The 18782-nt window shown below is 34.7% G+C and overlaps 1 protein-coding gene across 2 annotated transcripts; it reads right to left on the reverse strand.

The window, feature by feature from the left end:
- Positions 1-532: 532 nt before the first annotated feature.
- On the reverse strand, positions 533-17235 carry ANGPTL5 (angiopoietin like 5). 2 transcript variants are annotated; one of them, XM_020879382.2, is made up of 8 exons: positions 16847-17235; positions 14884-14929; positions 13089-13192; positions 12105-12198; positions 8545-8645; positions 5653-5773; positions 3255-3440; positions 533-1395 (listed from the first exon to the last, which is right to left on the reverse strand). In XM_020879382.2, the coding sequence occupies exons 1-8, from the start codon at positions 16940-16942 to the stop codon at positions 1076-1078; spliced, it is 1068 nt and encodes a 355-aa protein (XP_020735041.1). In that variant the 5' UTR covers positions 16943-17235; the 3' UTR covers positions 533-1075. The 2 variants fall into 2 exon arrangements, with proteins under 2 accessions (XP_020735041.1, XP_020735040.2); XM_020879381.2 differs by having other exon boundaries at positions 14785-14929; positions 16847-17234.
- Between the last annotated feature and the right edge of the window lie 1547 nt (positions 17236-18782).

Consider the following 18782-nt stretch of genomic DNA (forward strand, 5'->3'; position numbering starts at 1 on the left):
ATTCCTTGCTATGTTTTCCTATAGAAACCTAACCATTCCAACTCCTTTCAACTTCATGAAAAAGTAGAAGGGATAAGCTTGCCCCTAGAGCCACCTCTAACCCACTGATTCATTGCTCTTTCTTCTTCACTTAAAGTTCACACCATTCCTGTTGCCTGAAAAAAGAGTCAAGATACAAATGTGTTTTAAAATGTAACTGGTAGTTTAGTTGTGTCCAACTCTTGTGACTCCATAGACTGTAGCCTGTCAGGCTCCTCTATCCTATGAAGAAGAAAGGATATCCCATATCCGTATCCCTATTGGATATGGGAAAATCTATGGGATTTTCCAGGCCAGAATACTGAGTGGATTGCCATTTCCTTTTCCAGGGAATCTTCCCAACCCAAGGATCCAACCCTGGTCTCCTGCGTTGCAGCCAGATTGTTTACCTACTGAGCTACCAGAGAAGCCACCAGCAGAATTCATCTGCTCAGGATACAAATGTATAGTCAGTTTATTACAAACGAGAGTAAATTTATTAGCCACAATAAAATAAGAAAACAAGGAAGACTTTATTTTTGCGGCAAACTCTTATTAACTGTAAGATATTATGGAGTCACTCAGAAATAGGTTTTTAAACCATGTGAAGTTTATATATTAATCTGCACAAAATTATTCCATATAATTGTCTTCTATAGAAATTATCTGTGGATTATATGGGTAGCTATTTCAAATAAATATAGCAATACATATAATGCCTTTTTAATTTTCCTAACAATCTACTATGGTTATATATGCTTTAAAGAAAAGGGAAAATCCTTTAAAGGGACAATAGATTTCAGGTAGACAAGTTGTAATTCACTCAAAACAAATTTTATTATATATTACTAATATAGCTAGTAGTAAAAGCATACACTGAGCCATGTTTTCCTTTATTAAAACCTTACAAAATTAAAGATTTCTAATTAGATTCATAATACCTAAATTGTCATCCATGGTTAAATTTTGACAAATGTACTTAAAACACTCAGGAAAAAGAGAACTATGTAGAATCTTTTATGTATTATCAAAAATAGCATTAAAATTTTAAATGAGATTATTTAAAATACGGATTGTAAGTTCTTCTAATTTTCATTGAAACAGATTTAATCTTGACAGGTGAGTTGTTTTTAGTCCACGTGTCCCATCGAATTCCAGTTGTAAGCAACTTTCCAGAGAAGTGATGAATGCCATTCAGATTTGCGAGACCACACTGGCTGAACCACCAGCCGGTATTGTTACTGAGGTGGCTGCAGCTCTTCACAGACTGATCACCGATGAAGCATGCAGGACGACATCCATCATTATCAACATCTGGTGTGCTGAAAGGCATTGCATTTTGATTATCTTCTTTTCTGAAGCCCCGGAATGCATCACCTGGGTAAAATAGATTTTTTTAATGACTAAATTTAAAGGCACTTTTCGTAATTTTAATCAACCTTTACCAACCAATAGTGAAGAAGCATTGCATCTAAAACTAAGGCTTAAATTACTTTTTACTAGATATCAGATTAAAATCTCTCCTCCAGGAGCAATAGGCCAAAATCTGGTAATGAATTCCTCAACATAATAAACATCTTCAAGTGGACATTGCATGCATGCTAAGTTGCTTCAGTTGTGTCCAACTCTCTGCAACGCTATGGACTATAGCCCTCTGTCCATAGGATTCTCCAGGCAAGAGTCCTGGAGTGGGTTGCCATGCCCTTATCCACAAGTGTACATTTTATGGCACAAATTACAGAGGTCTGTGAGGGCCTAGGTAAAACTCTGCATATTATCAGTTAAATTGAAAACTATTACATTTTCGCTAACTGTATAAAAGAACCAAACAGTAGCAGTATGAATTGAATGATAGTTTCTTTTGTATTTTTTAAAAACAAATGAAACATGAAAATATATCTCACTTTAGGAAAGAAATGCCAAATAGAGTTCCCTAAATATGTCTTTATCAACTAGCCCATTTTGCGTTCTCTCTTTTCCTTTTTGTCCAAAGAAATCCTATATATAGCATGATATGGCACTTTTTAAACAGTGGAATTTTTTCTGAATCTTTGAATCATGAAAGGATAATGTAAACTTTGTTGTACATTCTCTTATCGCAGGGATCTGTGTTGCTCCTTCACCACACACCATCCTGCCCCCACTGCTCTATCCCCTTTATCTGACATTCACTAGTGTGTTCTCCATTTCTGTGCCTTGTCTCAAACTGTTCTCTTTGCCTACATTCATTTGCCCAAATGCCATCCACTCCTCCAAATACAAATCAGTGATTCTCAGCTATAAGGATGCTAAATATCCATCTAGTTGATACAAATACCTGGGCCCAAACTTACTGAATCAGATTCTGCACAAGTATGTACTTTCAAAAAGCATCCCAGGTTGAATCTAACATTAATTCTTTGTTGAAAATCACCCTTCCATGAAGATTTCCTGGATGCAGTCAGTCGGAATCATTCTCTCCCTCTTAACCTCCAAAGCTGTATCAGTATTCTGTTCTAGTCTGTGTTCAGTTCTATTTAATCCCCCCCTCTATATTGTGATCAGTTAAAGAGCTGGAAGCATAACTCATTTATTTTTGGATTTCTAACACTAATCATACCTACTGAATAAGAATCATGATGAGCAATCAACAGAAGAGCTAAATTTGATACTAACTCAAGTTTAAATTGTCAACATCAAAATATAAATTTAACATCAAGTATTTTAAAGTGCTAACAAATATAAATTTTGGGGGGAAAGAGTAGATGCACTGAAATATAGACCCTTAAAAGCCCATTAAACTAGCTGTTCTATCAGCCTCGGTCTTTGCCACGGCTCAGATGTCATGAGCTGGCAATTCCGGGAAGTCACTTAATCTTTCTGCACCTGTGAAGCGAGAAGAGTGAAGATCAGCTCTAACATTCTAAGACTTCTAAATGCCGGCCTCTCAGAACATGAAAATGGAAATGATGCCTTCCCAGACTATCCCACAGAATCGCTATCTAAAGAATCAACTGAGATTACATATGGCAAATTGTTTCACAATGTGTAAAGCAGTTCAAAACCACAAGATGATGCAGCCATCACAGCAGTTTCAAAATTCAAGACTTAGCCAGTTTTCTTATTCTTAATCTGTCAACAGTTATATCAATATATATTTATATATGCCAAAATAAATATATTACTTTTTATCTTCATCTAATGTTGAACCAGCTAGATTTTAATCTTTTGGATAATTTTAGGAATAAAAAACTTACCAGCATTTCCTGAATATCGTCCTAAGTGCATTTTAAAAAATTTTGTTTCATCCTCTATCCAAAAATCATCATATGATGCATAAGCTAATGTGTCATCTTCAGATTCCAGTGCCACATGCAGCATAAAACTGGTATTCTTCTGATTCACTATATAAAAAGTCTTTTTCAGTCCTAGCCAAAATTCTCCTGTTAAAAAAAATGTTTTTTTAAATATGTTATAGCATATTTAGAATAACTCTGTATTATTAGAATAACCCTGTATTATTAAGTGCTTGATGTTGTTTGGTGTTTCAATAACTCTGAGATGGTGCACATAAATTATTTGAGAGATTAGATGGCCCTAGCTCAAATTATCACTGTGTGCCTAATTTGCCAATATATATATATATGTGTGTGTGTGTGTGTGTGTGTGTGTGTGTGTGTATCTTCTTCCCACTTCTGCTTTACTAGACCAAGCAAAGCAGTTATATATATATATATATCATATATATATATATATATATATAACTGTGTCATTTTTTATCTGCCTAAGTTAAATTCAAAAAATCATTTAAATATTAAATAAAAAGTCAAGTTTTACCTTAAGGCATATCAACAAAAACTACCAGTTCAAATATTATGGCAGGTAACAAAATGATGTGTACCAGTAAATGTAAGAGGTTTAACCTCCAAATCAGCAACTCCTGAAGAAGTATTTCCTGAAAGTGCTCAATAGAAATTATTCTCTCTCTGTCTTTGAGAATAATGTTTTGTGAACTAATATTTCTTTGTTATAATGCAGCTTGTCAGTTACCTCTGAATGAATGAAAATGTAAGGTAGAAACACCAGAGTATCCCCAGGCTAGGGTCTGTATTTCCAAGATGATTGTAGATCCAGGATGAATTCTTAAACTCTGTAATACAAACTGCATACTTGCATGTTCTAGCCCTTGGCTTTCTACCTCCATCTATTCACTGTCATGGCCTAAATGTGGACACTCTTGCTCTGAAGTACATCCCTCTGCCTGAATCATGAAATTACCAAAGGAAGTAAGATCTAATAAAATGAACTTCAAAGAGCTGGGGACGATGCGACAGCATTCAGACTCTTAAAACTATAGCTAAGACATTAAGTCACTCTCAAGGGCTTACAGGAGCATTTTAGCTGCATACCCACCTAAAACTAAAGAGTATTCTGAAGAATTAGAGGAAGAAAGGATGATAGGAAGTGAGAAAGACGAACAAGTAAGACGGGACCGCTTGGTTTCTCCTAGTCTGACACTCCAATTAAATGTCCTTGCTATACTTCCCCTATACCCCAACCCCACGTGTAACTTAAGAGACTTTCCTTAATACCGTTTATTTCTTTAATAGGCCAAGTACAAAGCAGCCTGTTTACCAAAGTATATCTGCCTGAAGACATTTTTCGTTAAAACTAAAATTATCTACCTACAGAAATAAGGATTATGTAAGGAAGATAACAATTTAGAGTATGCAGATCTATGACTGCTCGATTCAGACGGCCACACTTGTTGGAAAATTGGAGGTAATGCTGAGAAGACACAAGTATATCAACTGCACTCCATAGTATGGCAGCTATTTGGCCTTCTTTGTGACATGTTATTATATTTCACACACTTTCTAACCTCACTGACATGCAGTAGGATTTTTAGCAGTAGGACCAACACCACCACTTACTAAATCCTTGAATGACTTTATTATGGGATGTCAAATATTTTAAGTTATAACAATAGCAACTAAAAATAATAGCATAAAAATGATCAAAGTCACCTGCAAATGTTCAAATTAATGTAAAATTCTGCAGTGTTCAGAAATGCTAATGTTTCTGTTCAACAGCCAAAGTGATGTTGCCATGGAATATTGGGAACAGATTTTACAGTTCATGTGGGGTTTCCATTTTCCAAATTTTGAGCATAGTGATTTTTACTGATGCTTTTATAAATCACTACTCTCAGTTCACATTATCTGAGCTTATACACAATGTACCCCAAATATAAAAGCATCAGTACTCTCAGTTCACATTATCTGAGCTTATACACAATGTACCCCAAATTTCCATTTCATTTGTTTGTACAGACACAGCACAAATCTCAGTTTTTAATTCTACAAATAACTATTGACCATCTGCCAGAATTCTGCTGGGTGTATAAGCAATACTTAATAAATACCCAACATAATTTTCAGTCAAATCACATTTCAACAGGCATCTAAAAATAAAGATATATAGATCCCAACTGAAGACATAATTATTTTAAATAATTTGGCTAATGAGTAGAGTAGTTTAAATTATGTTTTTATATTCATAGGATTTGCTATTTTTACTAATAATTTGACCAATACAGTCTATAGGCATAATACCAAAAAGAAGAAAAAAGAGGAGAAATGAATAAAATTTGACCTAAGAGGTCACCAAATCCATCCAGATAATCACACCACAGCTTTTGAAAATCAATTATCCCATCGATCCTTTTCTGTATCACAGTCCATCCACCTCCTCTGTAATCCATGTCACACATAACCTAAAATAAACCCAGAAAGAAAAAAAAACCAACATGCTATTATTTTCATTCTTTGATATAAAACTCATACTTCACGCTTGTGCACGTTGCTCAGCCGTGTCCGACTCTTTGCGACCCCATGGACTTTATAGTCCTTGGAATTCTCCAGGCCAGATTGCTGGAGTGAGTAGCCTTTCCCTTCTCCAGGGGATTTTCCCAACCCAGGGATCGAACCCAGGTCTCCTGCGTTGAAGGCAGATTCTTTACCAGCTGAGTCACAAGGAAAACCCAAGAATACTGGAGTGGGTAGCCTATCCCTTCTCCAGCTGATCTTCCTGACCGAAAAATCGAACTGGGGTCTCCTGCATTGCAGGCGGATTCTTTACCAACTGAGCTATTAGGGAATCCCATACTTCACCCTTAGCCTAGAGAAAGAGAAGATACTACCACTGAAAGTTCCAATGCAACTGTATGTCATTAAAATATTCAGATTTTTTTAAAAATCTCAAGAAATAATACAGTTTGTTATAAAACAAACCTAACTGCAGTCCCTGAGTCAGTCAATATATATGTTTGTTGCATGTTAAGGCTCTTATTCCTCAACTTTATAAATATTTTTCAGTTGAGTAATAATAGTGACAGACTTTACAGTAATAAAAGTGCCAGATTTTATTTTCTTGGGCTCCAAAATCACTGTGGACAGTGAATGCAGCCATGAAATTAAAACATGCTTGCTCCTTGGGAGGAAAACTTTGACAAACCTAACCTAGACAGCATATTAAAAAGCAGAGACATCACTTTGCCAACAAAAGTGCATATAGTCAAGGTTATGGTTTTTCCAGTAGTCATGTACAGGTGAGAGTTGGACCATAAAGAAGGCTGAGCGCTGAAGAACAGATGCATTTGAATTCTGGTACTGGAGAAGACTCTTGAGAGTCCTTGGACCTCAAGGAGATGAAACCAGTCAGTTCTAAAGGAAATCAACTCTGAATATTCATTAGAAGGACTGATGCTGAAGCTAAAGCTCCATTACTTTGGCTACATGATGTGAAGAGCTGACTCATTGGAAAAGACCCTGATGCTGGGAAAGATTGAAGGCAAAGGAGACAGAGGCGGGAGCATCATTGATTCAATGGATATGAATCTGAGCAAACTCTGCGAGACAGCGGAGGACAGAGGAGCCTGGTGTGCTGCAGTCCATAGGGTCACAGAGTCAGACATGACTTAGCAACTGAACAACAACAAAAACAAATGACATCCATCTGATGTGGCAGAGTGATATATTTCTTTATAAATAACTTTTCCTTTTAATTAAAATGCTGATTTTTAAAACAATGTCAAATATGCCTGTGTGTTTGTCTTTGATTGCTTTTTTTCTCCATAGCCTGGATGGCCCATGTTCAGTTTGAGATTTTCAGACAGAAAAGCATGGTCTAAGCCTCATCTATGGGTCTTTGCAGGTGGCGCTAGTGGTAAAGAACCCACCTGCCATTGCAGGAGACATAAGAGAAGCAGGTTTAATCCCTGGGTCAGGAAGATCCCCTGGAGGATGGCAAGGCAACACACTCCAGTATCCTTGCCTGCAGAATCCCATGGAGAGAGAGGCCTGGTGGGCTACAGTCCATGGGGTCGCAAAGAGTCAGACGTAACTGAAGCACCTTAGCACATGCCCCGTCTCAACAGGCACTTATAGATGCATCTGTGGTGCTCTGCTAAATGTCCTTAAGAGGATCACCATGGAGGACTCATGGAAGTGACAAAGCAAGAAAATCAGACCAATCCTCCCCATCAGAAACTTCCCACACACAGACAGAAAAAGGCAGTGTGGAGGAAGTTAGGGAACCAACACTTTCCCACAAAAGAGGTAATTATGCATCCCACTCTTCACAAAATTAGAAGCCTTCCCTTTCCACATCTGTTCAGGCCCATTTCTGAATCTGTAGGTGAGATAATTTAGGTAATTTAAAATTATTTCCCACTTAATTCCCAATTTTTGACATCCTTTTAATAGATGTCAGGAAATGTTAGTAACTGAGATGAGAAACTGGTAGTATCTACTTAGAAAAATTTTATTGTGTAATAAAGACTATCAATAAGGTATGATATTCATATTACAACCTTTCTTATGCACAAAAATGTAACCAGAAAATTATATATATAATATTAACATACAATATATAATAACATATAGTTTTGATAATATATAACTTTGAGTTGAAATTGCCTCTAGAAATCATGTTACAGAACTACTAAGGATAGATATGAGTAATTTATTGTATGCAGTTTAAGAAATGGATCAGCTTCTCAATCTTTCTCACAATTTAGTGAAAGGTTTTTTAAATTATTAATTTTTTATACAATCACAAAAAGTCATTTACCATCCAAACAAAGTATATCCATATGTAGGAAGAGAAAGTTCCTACATTATTTTTATCAAGTTCTAAGACAAAGTACACCATTATTTTTTAATATCTGTAAGCTAATTAAAGCAAATAAGTATTTATTTTGCATAATTTCATCTATTGTAAGGATAAGAATTAGCACCAAATGGACTCACTTTAAAGAATGTAACTAGAAACACTCAAATAGAAAAGTGAAAGACACTCTAATTCTTTTACTGGTTTGTGGTTTGGGCAAAGAATCCCAGAAAACAAAACTTTTGAAACTGGAACCTATACTAATTTATTTGAAAAATTTTAAGAAGAAATAAAATAATAAAACAACTAAAACTAATATTATTTAAACAGATTAGATGCCAATCCTATTCCATATGTAATAAGGGAAAACTTTACCTCAAATGGGTGACTAGCGCCTTCTGGATGGATTATGTACAAACCACTTGGTGTTTTGGTGACAGAACCAATGGTATCTTTAATATCAGTACAATCTAGACCTAGAAAAGTAAAATTAGTTATTTAGGATATTTCCACATATACATTTAAGACTTAATCATTTTATTATAGAGAATTGACAGTGTTATGTGAAATTATTATTAAAATGTTCATTAATGATATGCTAATTTAACTTGTATGCAGAGTACATCATGAGAAACGCCAGGCTGAATAAAGCACAAGCTGGAAGCAAGATTGCTGGGAGAAATATCAATAACCTCAAATATACAGATGACATCATCCTTATAGTAGAAAGTGAAGAGGAACCAAAGAGCCTCTTAATGAAAGTGAAAGAGGAGAGTGAAGAAGTTAGCTTAAAACTCAACATTCAGAAAACTAAGATCATGGCATCCAGTCTCATCACTTCATGGAATATAGATGGGGAAACAATGGAAACAGTGACAGACTTTATTTTCTTGGGCTCCAAAACCACTGCAGATGGTGACTGCAGCCATGAAACTAAAAGACACTTGCTCCTTGGAAGAAAAGCTATGACAAATCTAGACAGCATATTAAAAAGCAGAGACACTACTTTGCCAACAAAGATCTGTAATAGTCAAAACTATGGTTTTTCCAGTAGTCATGTATGGATGTGAGAGTTGGACTATAAAGAAAGCTGAGCACCGAAGAATTGATGCTTTTGAACTGTGGTGTTGGAGAAGACTCTTGAGAGTCCCTTGGACAGTAAAGAGATCAAACCAGTCAATCCTAAAGGAAATCAGCCCTGAATATTCATTGGAAGGACTGACACTGAAGCTGAAGCACCAATACTTTGGCCACCTGATACGAAGAGCTGACTCATTGGAATAGACCCTGATGCTGGGAAAGATAGAAGGCAGGAAGAGAAGGGAACACAGAGGATGAAATGGCTGGATGGCATCACTGACTCAATGGACATGAGTTTAAGCAAGCTCCAGGAGATGGTGATAGACAGGAAAGCCTGGCATGCTGCAGTCCATGAGGTCCACAAGTCACGCGGTCCATGACTAAGCAACTGAACAACAACAACAATGATATGATGATTTTAACTTCTTAAAAAGAAAAATCATCTCATCATTAAAAATAAGAATCTAGATGAACAGAGGAACTGGGACTAAATAATTTATGCTGCAATAAACCTTCACTGATAGCTCACTGCTATTATTTGCCCAGTTGGTATCAACATTTATTTAATATATTTTACAATTATACACTCTCTTGTTCAATAAACAATGCATTTTCAGAAATCTAGGCTTATCTTGGGAACATAATATGTAACAGAAATCTTTAATGATGACAAGGAGAAAATCCAAAAGAATAAGTAGGCTAGCTACTATTGACACATCCTTTCTCCACTATTTGAAACTTCAGATATTCTGGTGTATTGGGGCCCCCATTAAAAACAAGCAAGGGGAGAGAAAAGAGGGATCATGTTCTTCACCAGAGGAATTGATGCTGGGGCTAAAGCCTGCTCTGTTGACAATAGCTAGAACTGTAGCAGTCTATAATCACCTTCTCTAAAGCATTCCACTTTCCAGGGGATTGCAAACATAACTATTATGTGAATGTGATGCCACATTTTATTCTAGATGCTTTACTTTGTATTATCTCCTGAAGTGTGAAGTTCAGTCACTCAGTCGTGTCCGACTCTTTGTGACCCCATGGACTGTAGCCTGGCAGGCTCCTCTGTCCATGGGATTTTCCAGGCAAGAGTACTGGAGTGGGTTGCCATTGCCTTCTCCAGGGAATCTTCCTGACCCAGGGATCAAACCCAGGTCTCCCACATTGTAGGCAGACGCTTTACCATCTGAGCTACCAGGAAACTCAGATATTATATTTATCTCCTATAAATATAATAAAATAAATTTAATCTTACAATATCAATCACCCAGAGAACAAACATATCAAAGCCTGGGACTTCAGAGCCAGAAGCTTGGGTTAGAGGCTAGTTCTACTCTTTACTAGTCAGAACTATTAGCTAAGTTTCTTAACTACTTTTCTTCATGTGCAATATTGTTATAATAATAATACTATCTACTTCATAGTGTTATTCTGACAATATACATATAAGACGTTATGTAAAGCACTTAGCACAGTGCCTAGCACACAGTAAATATGCATAAAATATCATCTACAAAAAGTTAGCTGTAAAAAATTGTTTGCTGCCCCCTTTACTTACAGAAGATATAGATTTGTTGCCTTTCTTCTGAGTTGCTAAGAGATATTTTTATGATAAATTTATGCTTAGAGAAATGATAGAAGCTTACAGCGAAGGATTAATCTGTGATAGAGTATCTGCTTTGCCATCACCATTGAAATAAATGTGAACAGATTGTTTAGATTTTTCTGGACTCCATATTCCTTAGCTGATGATAATCATCATCATAGCAAACTCTTATACTGTCTTATCATGCTCAGGCAATACTTTAGGAGATTTTGATGTATTTACTCATTTAAGTCTCACAAGAAACAGTCAAGGTAGGTACTATAAGTTCCGGCTTCCCTGGTGACTCAGATAATAAAGAATCTGCCTGCAATGCACGAGACCCAGGTTTAATCGCTGACCCAGGTTGGGAAGATTCCCCTTAGGAGGAAATGACAACCCAGTCCAGTATTCTTGACTGGAGAATTCCATGGACAGAGGAGACTATTAGTTTCCTGATGAGGAAACTGATATCAGGAAACAGTGGATCGGGGATTTGAAGACAAATGATCTGACACCAGAGTCCGTGCTCATGACCACCATGTTACACTCCCTTCACTACTCACAAACGAGGTAAAATAACATAATAAAAAATAACACAATAACAGATGAAAGTGCCTGAAATAGTACCTGACACATAAATGATCTCAGTAATAGTTTATTTCCTTCTCTTTGCAAGGAAAAAAGAAAGATCACTTACTAGGCCGTCAATAAACATTTATTTGCTTTGAAACTTTGGTATTAATTCACAACTGTAAGATATATAGGGCATTTTTATTAGAAACCTATTCCTTTAGGAATTACTGTACCATTATACTGTATTTTAGCATCAAAAGAGCTACATTCCAGTTTCTTTCTGAATCAAGCTTCTTCTTCAAATTTTATGTTCTAATTTGAAACATCTCAAGCATGTCAAAAATACTTTTTACAGGTGGGAGGAATTCTGAGACCTTTTCTTCTAAGCAAAGACTGATTATTACTAAAATGTAAAAGGAGAGCCTACATTCGGTTACATATTAATAAAACTATGCTATTTTCAACAGATTCTGAATATCTATCTATAGCCATGGCTTTCAAATGGTCAGAAAAGTTTGCCAATTCAGAGAAGTATGTATTGTCTGTGCCGAAATTTGCTTAATGACAGATGCTACTCCTCCAGCCTGTTAGATGATAACGAGCTATATTTTTTAAACAAAAGTTCTAAATGCACCAACCTGTCCATGAAATTTTTAAGTAGCAAAAGACAAATATGAAAAGGCTGAAATACAAAAGTTCTCACCATGTGACTGAACTGGTCTGTGAGGAAAAGTATCCAGCTGTTTTCTAAAAACTTCTGTTGTCAAAAGGAGAACTCGATTCATGAGCTCATTAACCTAGACACACAGGCATATATTTAAGCAAATATGTTTTGGAACAAAACCTTTTTAGCTGAATTCTGTAACTGATATCGCTAAGCCTCTTATAAATCCAGCTTTGAAATATATATAATGCTCATCCTTTCTTTGAATTCCTCACTGCTATAAGAAAGCAGTAGCGTTAAACAGCAATCATTACATTCCGCACCGTTTTCCCTTGAACACGGCCTTCATCTGCCCGTTTCTGTATCTGACTACTCTTGCAGATCTGCTCTTTGTATCTTGTCTGCCCCTTTGATGTGGTTTGTTATCTGCCCTTCCTCAAGCCATCCTCCACACCAGATGCCAGTCTAGTCATTGCATTTCCCTGCTCAACACTTCGATGAATCCCTGGTGTGGCATGATTTAGTTCCTATTTCTTTGAGTCAGTTTTCCTTACACACCCTCTACTTCACCAGTCACTCCGCCCCCGCACCACTTCAAGCGGTTCCCCAAGAATGGAACGTCCTGCTCTTAGTCTCCTTACCCAAACTTTGTGTGACCTTTGAAGTATTTATCCATCTTCCATAACTTAGTTCATAATCTCTGTAATCTGGGGAAATTTCCCACAGCTCAAATTTTGAATTTCCTTTGTGCATCTTTCTAACAGCATTCACAACATTTTCAATACGTTTTTCTGCTTCACCCCCAGCCTCCCTGAACAGACTGAATAAGCTTTAAGTGAAGATCCTTTTTTGGTTATTGCTTTCCGTTTGCCTGCACTTTACTATGGTGTCTCTGACATAGTAAGCACTAAATAGATTTCTGGACATGAAAAAAATCAAACAACTATACTTCTTGCTAACTATACCAATGTATACGTACAATAAGAGCACAATTCTAAAAAAAAAAAAAAAAAAAAGCCATACCTGATTAATTAAATAATCCAAGGAAGCTTGCTGCTCATCCATCATGTTTCTTAGTAGTTTTTTGGTACTTCGTGTATAAGAAACAATAGAATTTTGCAAATTCCCTTAAATCATAATAAAATGGGTTTGCTAAACATTATATTATAGAAAATAACTACAGTAAAAAAGAATTTTTAAATGATTTTGGATAAATATGTAAATATGTAAACACAATAATATCTCAATCTAACTAAATACATAGAGTTGCATATTCTACTTAGTACTTTTTTGTTTAACTAAAGATTAACCAAGAAAGCAATTGTTTCAGTACCTCCTAATTTAATCTGATATAAATGAGAGACAACATTCTGAATATCAATTCTCACTTTATGAGAGAGAGAAGCAGGAGGTCAAAAATTCATTAATTCTTACTACATAAGAAAGTAAAAGGCAATAATTCTGTATCATGAAAGTTAATTTCTAAAGTAAATCTTTTAATTTTTTTCTATTAATGCTATATTTTTGTATAAAGAAAATGCAAACACATAAGCATATACACCCGTAATAAACCTCAGTCAAAAGTTTTAACTGGTTGGTTTCTGGTTAAACTTTCTTACTATGTATTTTTTCTTTTTAAAAATGTTTTTTAAAACAATCTTACTTATAGAATAGTTGTAAGAACAGTGTGAAGAATTTTTTCTTCTTTTGAGAGCATGCCACCATGATGCCTCTGGATATTTCAGTGTATTTTACACCAGAGACATTCTCTCCAACACAACCATCAAAATCAGGAATTATGCATTGATTACCATGTACGTCTCAGACTTAATCCAAGTTTATTCAATTATACTGATGATATTCTTTATAACAAAAGAAGTCCCCTATTATTGCATAATTATTCTTTTAAAATTAGTCATTTCTGTTTTCCTAAATTTCACTCTAGCAGTAGAATCCCAGTAATAACTCTTGATAGCTTAAAATCTACCTCACTCAGTTTCACGTGTCATTTTTACTTTCAGTCTCACTTTCTATTAGATACTCGCTGGATTTAGACATTTGTCTTAATGGATCTAAACCTACACTCATTGATTTGAGAAGCCTGAGATATTTGTGTTACACACAGAATTAAACACAATAAAGTGAGCATTTTATACTTTCTGACCTAGGAGTTAAGGTCCTATAAGAACTGGATCCAAACCCCCTCCCCTTCTGATCCCCCTTCTCATCCCATCCCCTAGGTACATATAGTAGATCATAAGAATTACTGTGCTGCTACTAAATAGTTTTAAACAAAAATGAAGATTTTAAAATTCTTTATTTTTTATGCTTTGCTACATATATTGGCTATGAATTTGTATTATATCTATTGTATCAGTTATTCAATATTAATTAATTCCCCCCTCAAAACTTAGGTGAAATTTCCTATTGATTCAGATGGAACTAAGAAAATAGTCCTAGGCAAATTGATAGTGTCAGGGCCTTCTGTGGTCAGTTGATGTTACTGGGCTATATAACATAGAAGAAGGAATCATTCATTTACTAATTAGGTAAATTAGGTGTGAAGCACCTACTATGTGCCCAAAACATATACCTCTAGTCTATGATGATCAGGATATATATTAAATGACTCAACAAATGTTAAAGTATATTTTTCCATCTCTACCATAGAAATAATAAACCAAATACTTTTTTAATTCTAGTTATCTTTAATACTTACTACACATGAAATATTTTTCTTCTCGTGTAATTTTAGTTTTAATATCACATGATTCCCCACAATCTTCTTTGTAAACAGTAGCATTACTTTTACTTTCACCTTTTGTATTAGAGTCATCTTCTACAATGTTAACTCCTGGAGAATCCTTTATATTAAAAAAAAATAAGAAAAAATATATGAAGTATGTCATATTACCTAATATATCATAAATAAGACTCTAGAAAAAGATGAGATTTTAGGACATACACAAAGAAAGAATATATAATTAATTGGTTAATTCAAACTTCCACAAACAAAGCTTTTGCTCTCTTTTTTCCTCTCCAATTCCAAAAGGATTCATTTAGGGCCTACTTTCCATCACAGTGGTGTTGACTGTTACACATTTCCCTGTGTGATACAGTGCTGAGCCACTCCTCTCTCAGGAATCAGGCCATTTGAAGTTCCTTCAGTGGATACGAAGAAGGTTCCCTGAGAAGCCTACAACATTTCTTTGCCAGAAGGACATTCAGCCACCAATTTGTAGGAACTGTGATGTGGGGCTGAGGGGAAAATGTGTAAGAGATTTGTCGCTTTTGTATAAGCTAAAGTATTTACAGATTTGAAAGGTAAAGTATTCATAGACGTAAAAGGTAGCAATAATGATAACAGAAAAAAAAGAATGGAATTTTTCTTTGCAAAATCAACAACAGATGTCATTTTAAAAAGCCAGCAACGTTATATCTAGAATGGATAAACAATGAGGTCCTACTGTGTAGCACAGGGAACTATATTCAATAGCCTATAATAAACCACAATGGAAAAGAATATGAAAAAGGATACTTATTTTATATATGGATGATATAAATATATATAACTGAATCACTGTGCTGTATAGCAGAGATTAACACAACATTATAAATCAACTACACTTCGGTAAAACACATTTTTAAAAATTAAACTAAAATCAAAAGCTAACAACCAACTATAAACTTTTGAATACCAGTGGGGACAACGAAGGAGAGAGGGACAAGATAGGGGTTAGGAGAGTAAAAAGTACAGACTACTATGTTCAAAAAAAAAGAAAAAAAAGCCAATTACAGCTGTCATTCCAAATGTATCAGTTCTTATCGGTACACTTGGCTTTTTTTAATGTTAAAGCATACATTACCAGTTCTTTATTATTAAAACATTCTTTGGTAGAAGTTATAAGATTTAAATAACTGTAATTAAAATAAAACAATAACAAGATCTGTCATCTTTGACATGGATATTGAGAGAAAAGTAAAGAGCTAATCACATAATTTAAAAGATATTTGCCCCAAATACATTTTGCTACAAAGATCTACTTTTAACTTTTGCTCTTTCCCCTAAACTCCTACAACAATTGACATATTAGCTGTTTTCAAAAACAGCTATATTTTACAACTATGTTTTTTAGATCTAAATAAGATTCTTAAATTTTTAGCACAGAGAATTCTTACTAATATTTCTGTAGCTTTCTTAGAATTTATTCTTGCTTCAACTTTGGAATTTGGTATTGATACAGTGGTAAATACATTTTATAACATTTAAATATTATAAACCAATATTTAAATTATAGAGATTCAAATCACCATCTACTCATAGTATTGAATAGTCTTAGCTATCACTCTGACATTGCTCTGAATACAATTTTTTAATTTTAAATTTTAAAATTTCCTGAGTAACCAGGCATTAGACTGTGTTTGAAGTATGAAAGTTTATAGAACAGTTTTTTCTTTTAGTAAAATGAACTTTTCATTGCCTACCAGATATTTCATTATTAAAGTTAAGTGGAAAGTTGTTGGCTAGTTTTTAACCTAGGTCTGCAATTTCTTTAACAATTTTTTACAAGAAATGTGTTAAGAGGCAATCTTCAGTTTATAGTTTCCTAAGTTTAAAAATAATATTATTTAAGCATGTCTCAGCATTTCTAAATAAACACTTTAATTTTTCCATAAATTATACTGAGTGCTGTAATTAATCTTGTCAAACACCTAGCATATATCTTAAAAACTATATAATCATGCTTTCTTAGCTAAAATAACATTGCTGAAATTCTTACCGTAGAATGATGCACACAGTTGTCTTGTATAGCTTCTCCACAAGTGAAAATACATAGATTTAAAAACAAGAGCGAGGCTTGGAAAAGATAAATCATATTTTTCTTGGTTGGAGAAATGAAAATTTTCTTCAAATATCAGTTAGCTCTGTGTGGAAAGAGCTCCAGTACATTGAGTCTTCAGTCAAAAATTTCTGGAAGGTGTACAACAAAAACAGAAGCCAGTACTTACTGGTTTCCATGCCCTCGTTTGAAACAACACCCTTCATATAAGGAATAAGGTAGCCTCCAGCGATCCCATCATTCTAAGTTACACAAACCCTTTTTATCACTACATGTCTGCATTGTAAGTTCGTGCTTTTGGAATATAAGCAATAGCTGGCCAGCTAGCTAACTAAATCAAGCAACCAACCAAGAATTTCTAGAATTATCCAAGTTTTATGAGCCAGGAATTTTTTTCCTTAGAAAAAAATTCTTTTGATAATGTGTCTCTCACTGCGAACCAGTTTGCATAAAAATAGCAAGAAAGTAGAAGTTAAGTTTCTAATTAAATGATGGAGTGGAAGACTAATACATGTACTAATACAAATAACTATTTCTACAAAATACTAAGTAGAAATTTAATCAGTGTGGACACCCAGAGCAGATAGTTCAGACTTAAAACATTCTTACAACTGAATATAGTTATCAATGATGGTCATATTAAGCACCTAAACCAAATTCCTAGGACTCTAACTGATTTGTATGTTTTACATCAATAGTGTTAAAATTTCAACAATTGTGAATATAAGGGAACTGTTGTTAATGAAAATCACTACTCTCTGAAAGTTGATAGATCAATGTCTTTGATAAATTTTCAAATTCTCCATGATAGTAGCTCCTTCTTTTCCCTATAGAAACATGCCTAAGTCTTCATTACCTTAAATTTAAGACTTTCCTGAGTTTTGTTTCCTATTCAAGGTATTATCTCCATTTCCATTCTTAGCCCAAGAACCACACGATAGAGATGATAGTTTTTATGGCACTTGCATAGTGAGTGGTATGCTCTGGGCACTAACATAGCAATTAAGGAAGTAATATCTTAGATTATTTTCTTACTTTACATCCTCACTACCCACTACTTAAATGCAAGCATTCTCATCTCTTATTCTACTGAAAATTTCTCAGTTTCTCCCAAGAGGCAATATGGGGTGGTTGAGAGTGCTGGCTGTAGTACCAGAATTCTTGGATGAATCTTGATTCACCACTCCCTTGTTCTGGAAACTTGGGCATAGTTACCTAATATCATGATAGCTTACTTTCTTTGTAGAATGGGGATTGTTGTGAGGATTCAATTATTTAATGTATGTAAGCATCAGGCAGAGTGCAAGAGAAATGACAAATATTCAAGTGTTAGGTGGTATCATTATTATTTTTATTATCATCATTTTCAAGTATTAATCCTTAATCTTAAATTTCTAGTTGAAGTCTTATAAAATTGAAAAGAAGATGGCAGAACTGTAGTAATTTTAAACCAGCCAGACGTTAAAATACTTTGTTCTTTCACAGCTTGCCCACAGACAAATTCAGGAAATTCTTACTTGAGCAAGAAAATACTTCAGCAGAAAAAGTAATAGCCTCAGCAAGAAAATACTTCGATAGAAGAAAAAAATAACCTCAGCCAAGAAGAACTGAAAGCTCAAGAAATTGTCCATCACACACTGCCTCATATAATTCACAAGGCTATGACAGTACCCAAATTAGATTACTATGTGAACATGTTTTATAACCATAAAGTGGTTACTATATTTTCTTTTGCAAACAGAACATCATTAACAATTTCTGAAACCATGTTAATGAAGTCAGGTGTCTAACAGGCACCTCACACTTAACATACTTGAAACCTCAATCTTATTCTCCCACACTCATCCTATTTTAGTAAATGGCAATATTCCTTATG

The sequence above is a fragment of the Odocoileus virginianus genome, chromosome 10, assembly GCF_023699985.2.
Source record: "Odocoileus virginianus isolate 20LAN1187 ecotype Illinois chromosome 10, Ovbor_1.2, whole genome shotgun sequence".
Lineage (NCBI taxonomy): Eukaryota > Metazoa > Chordata > Mammalia > Artiodactyla > Cervidae > Odocoileus > Odocoileus virginianus.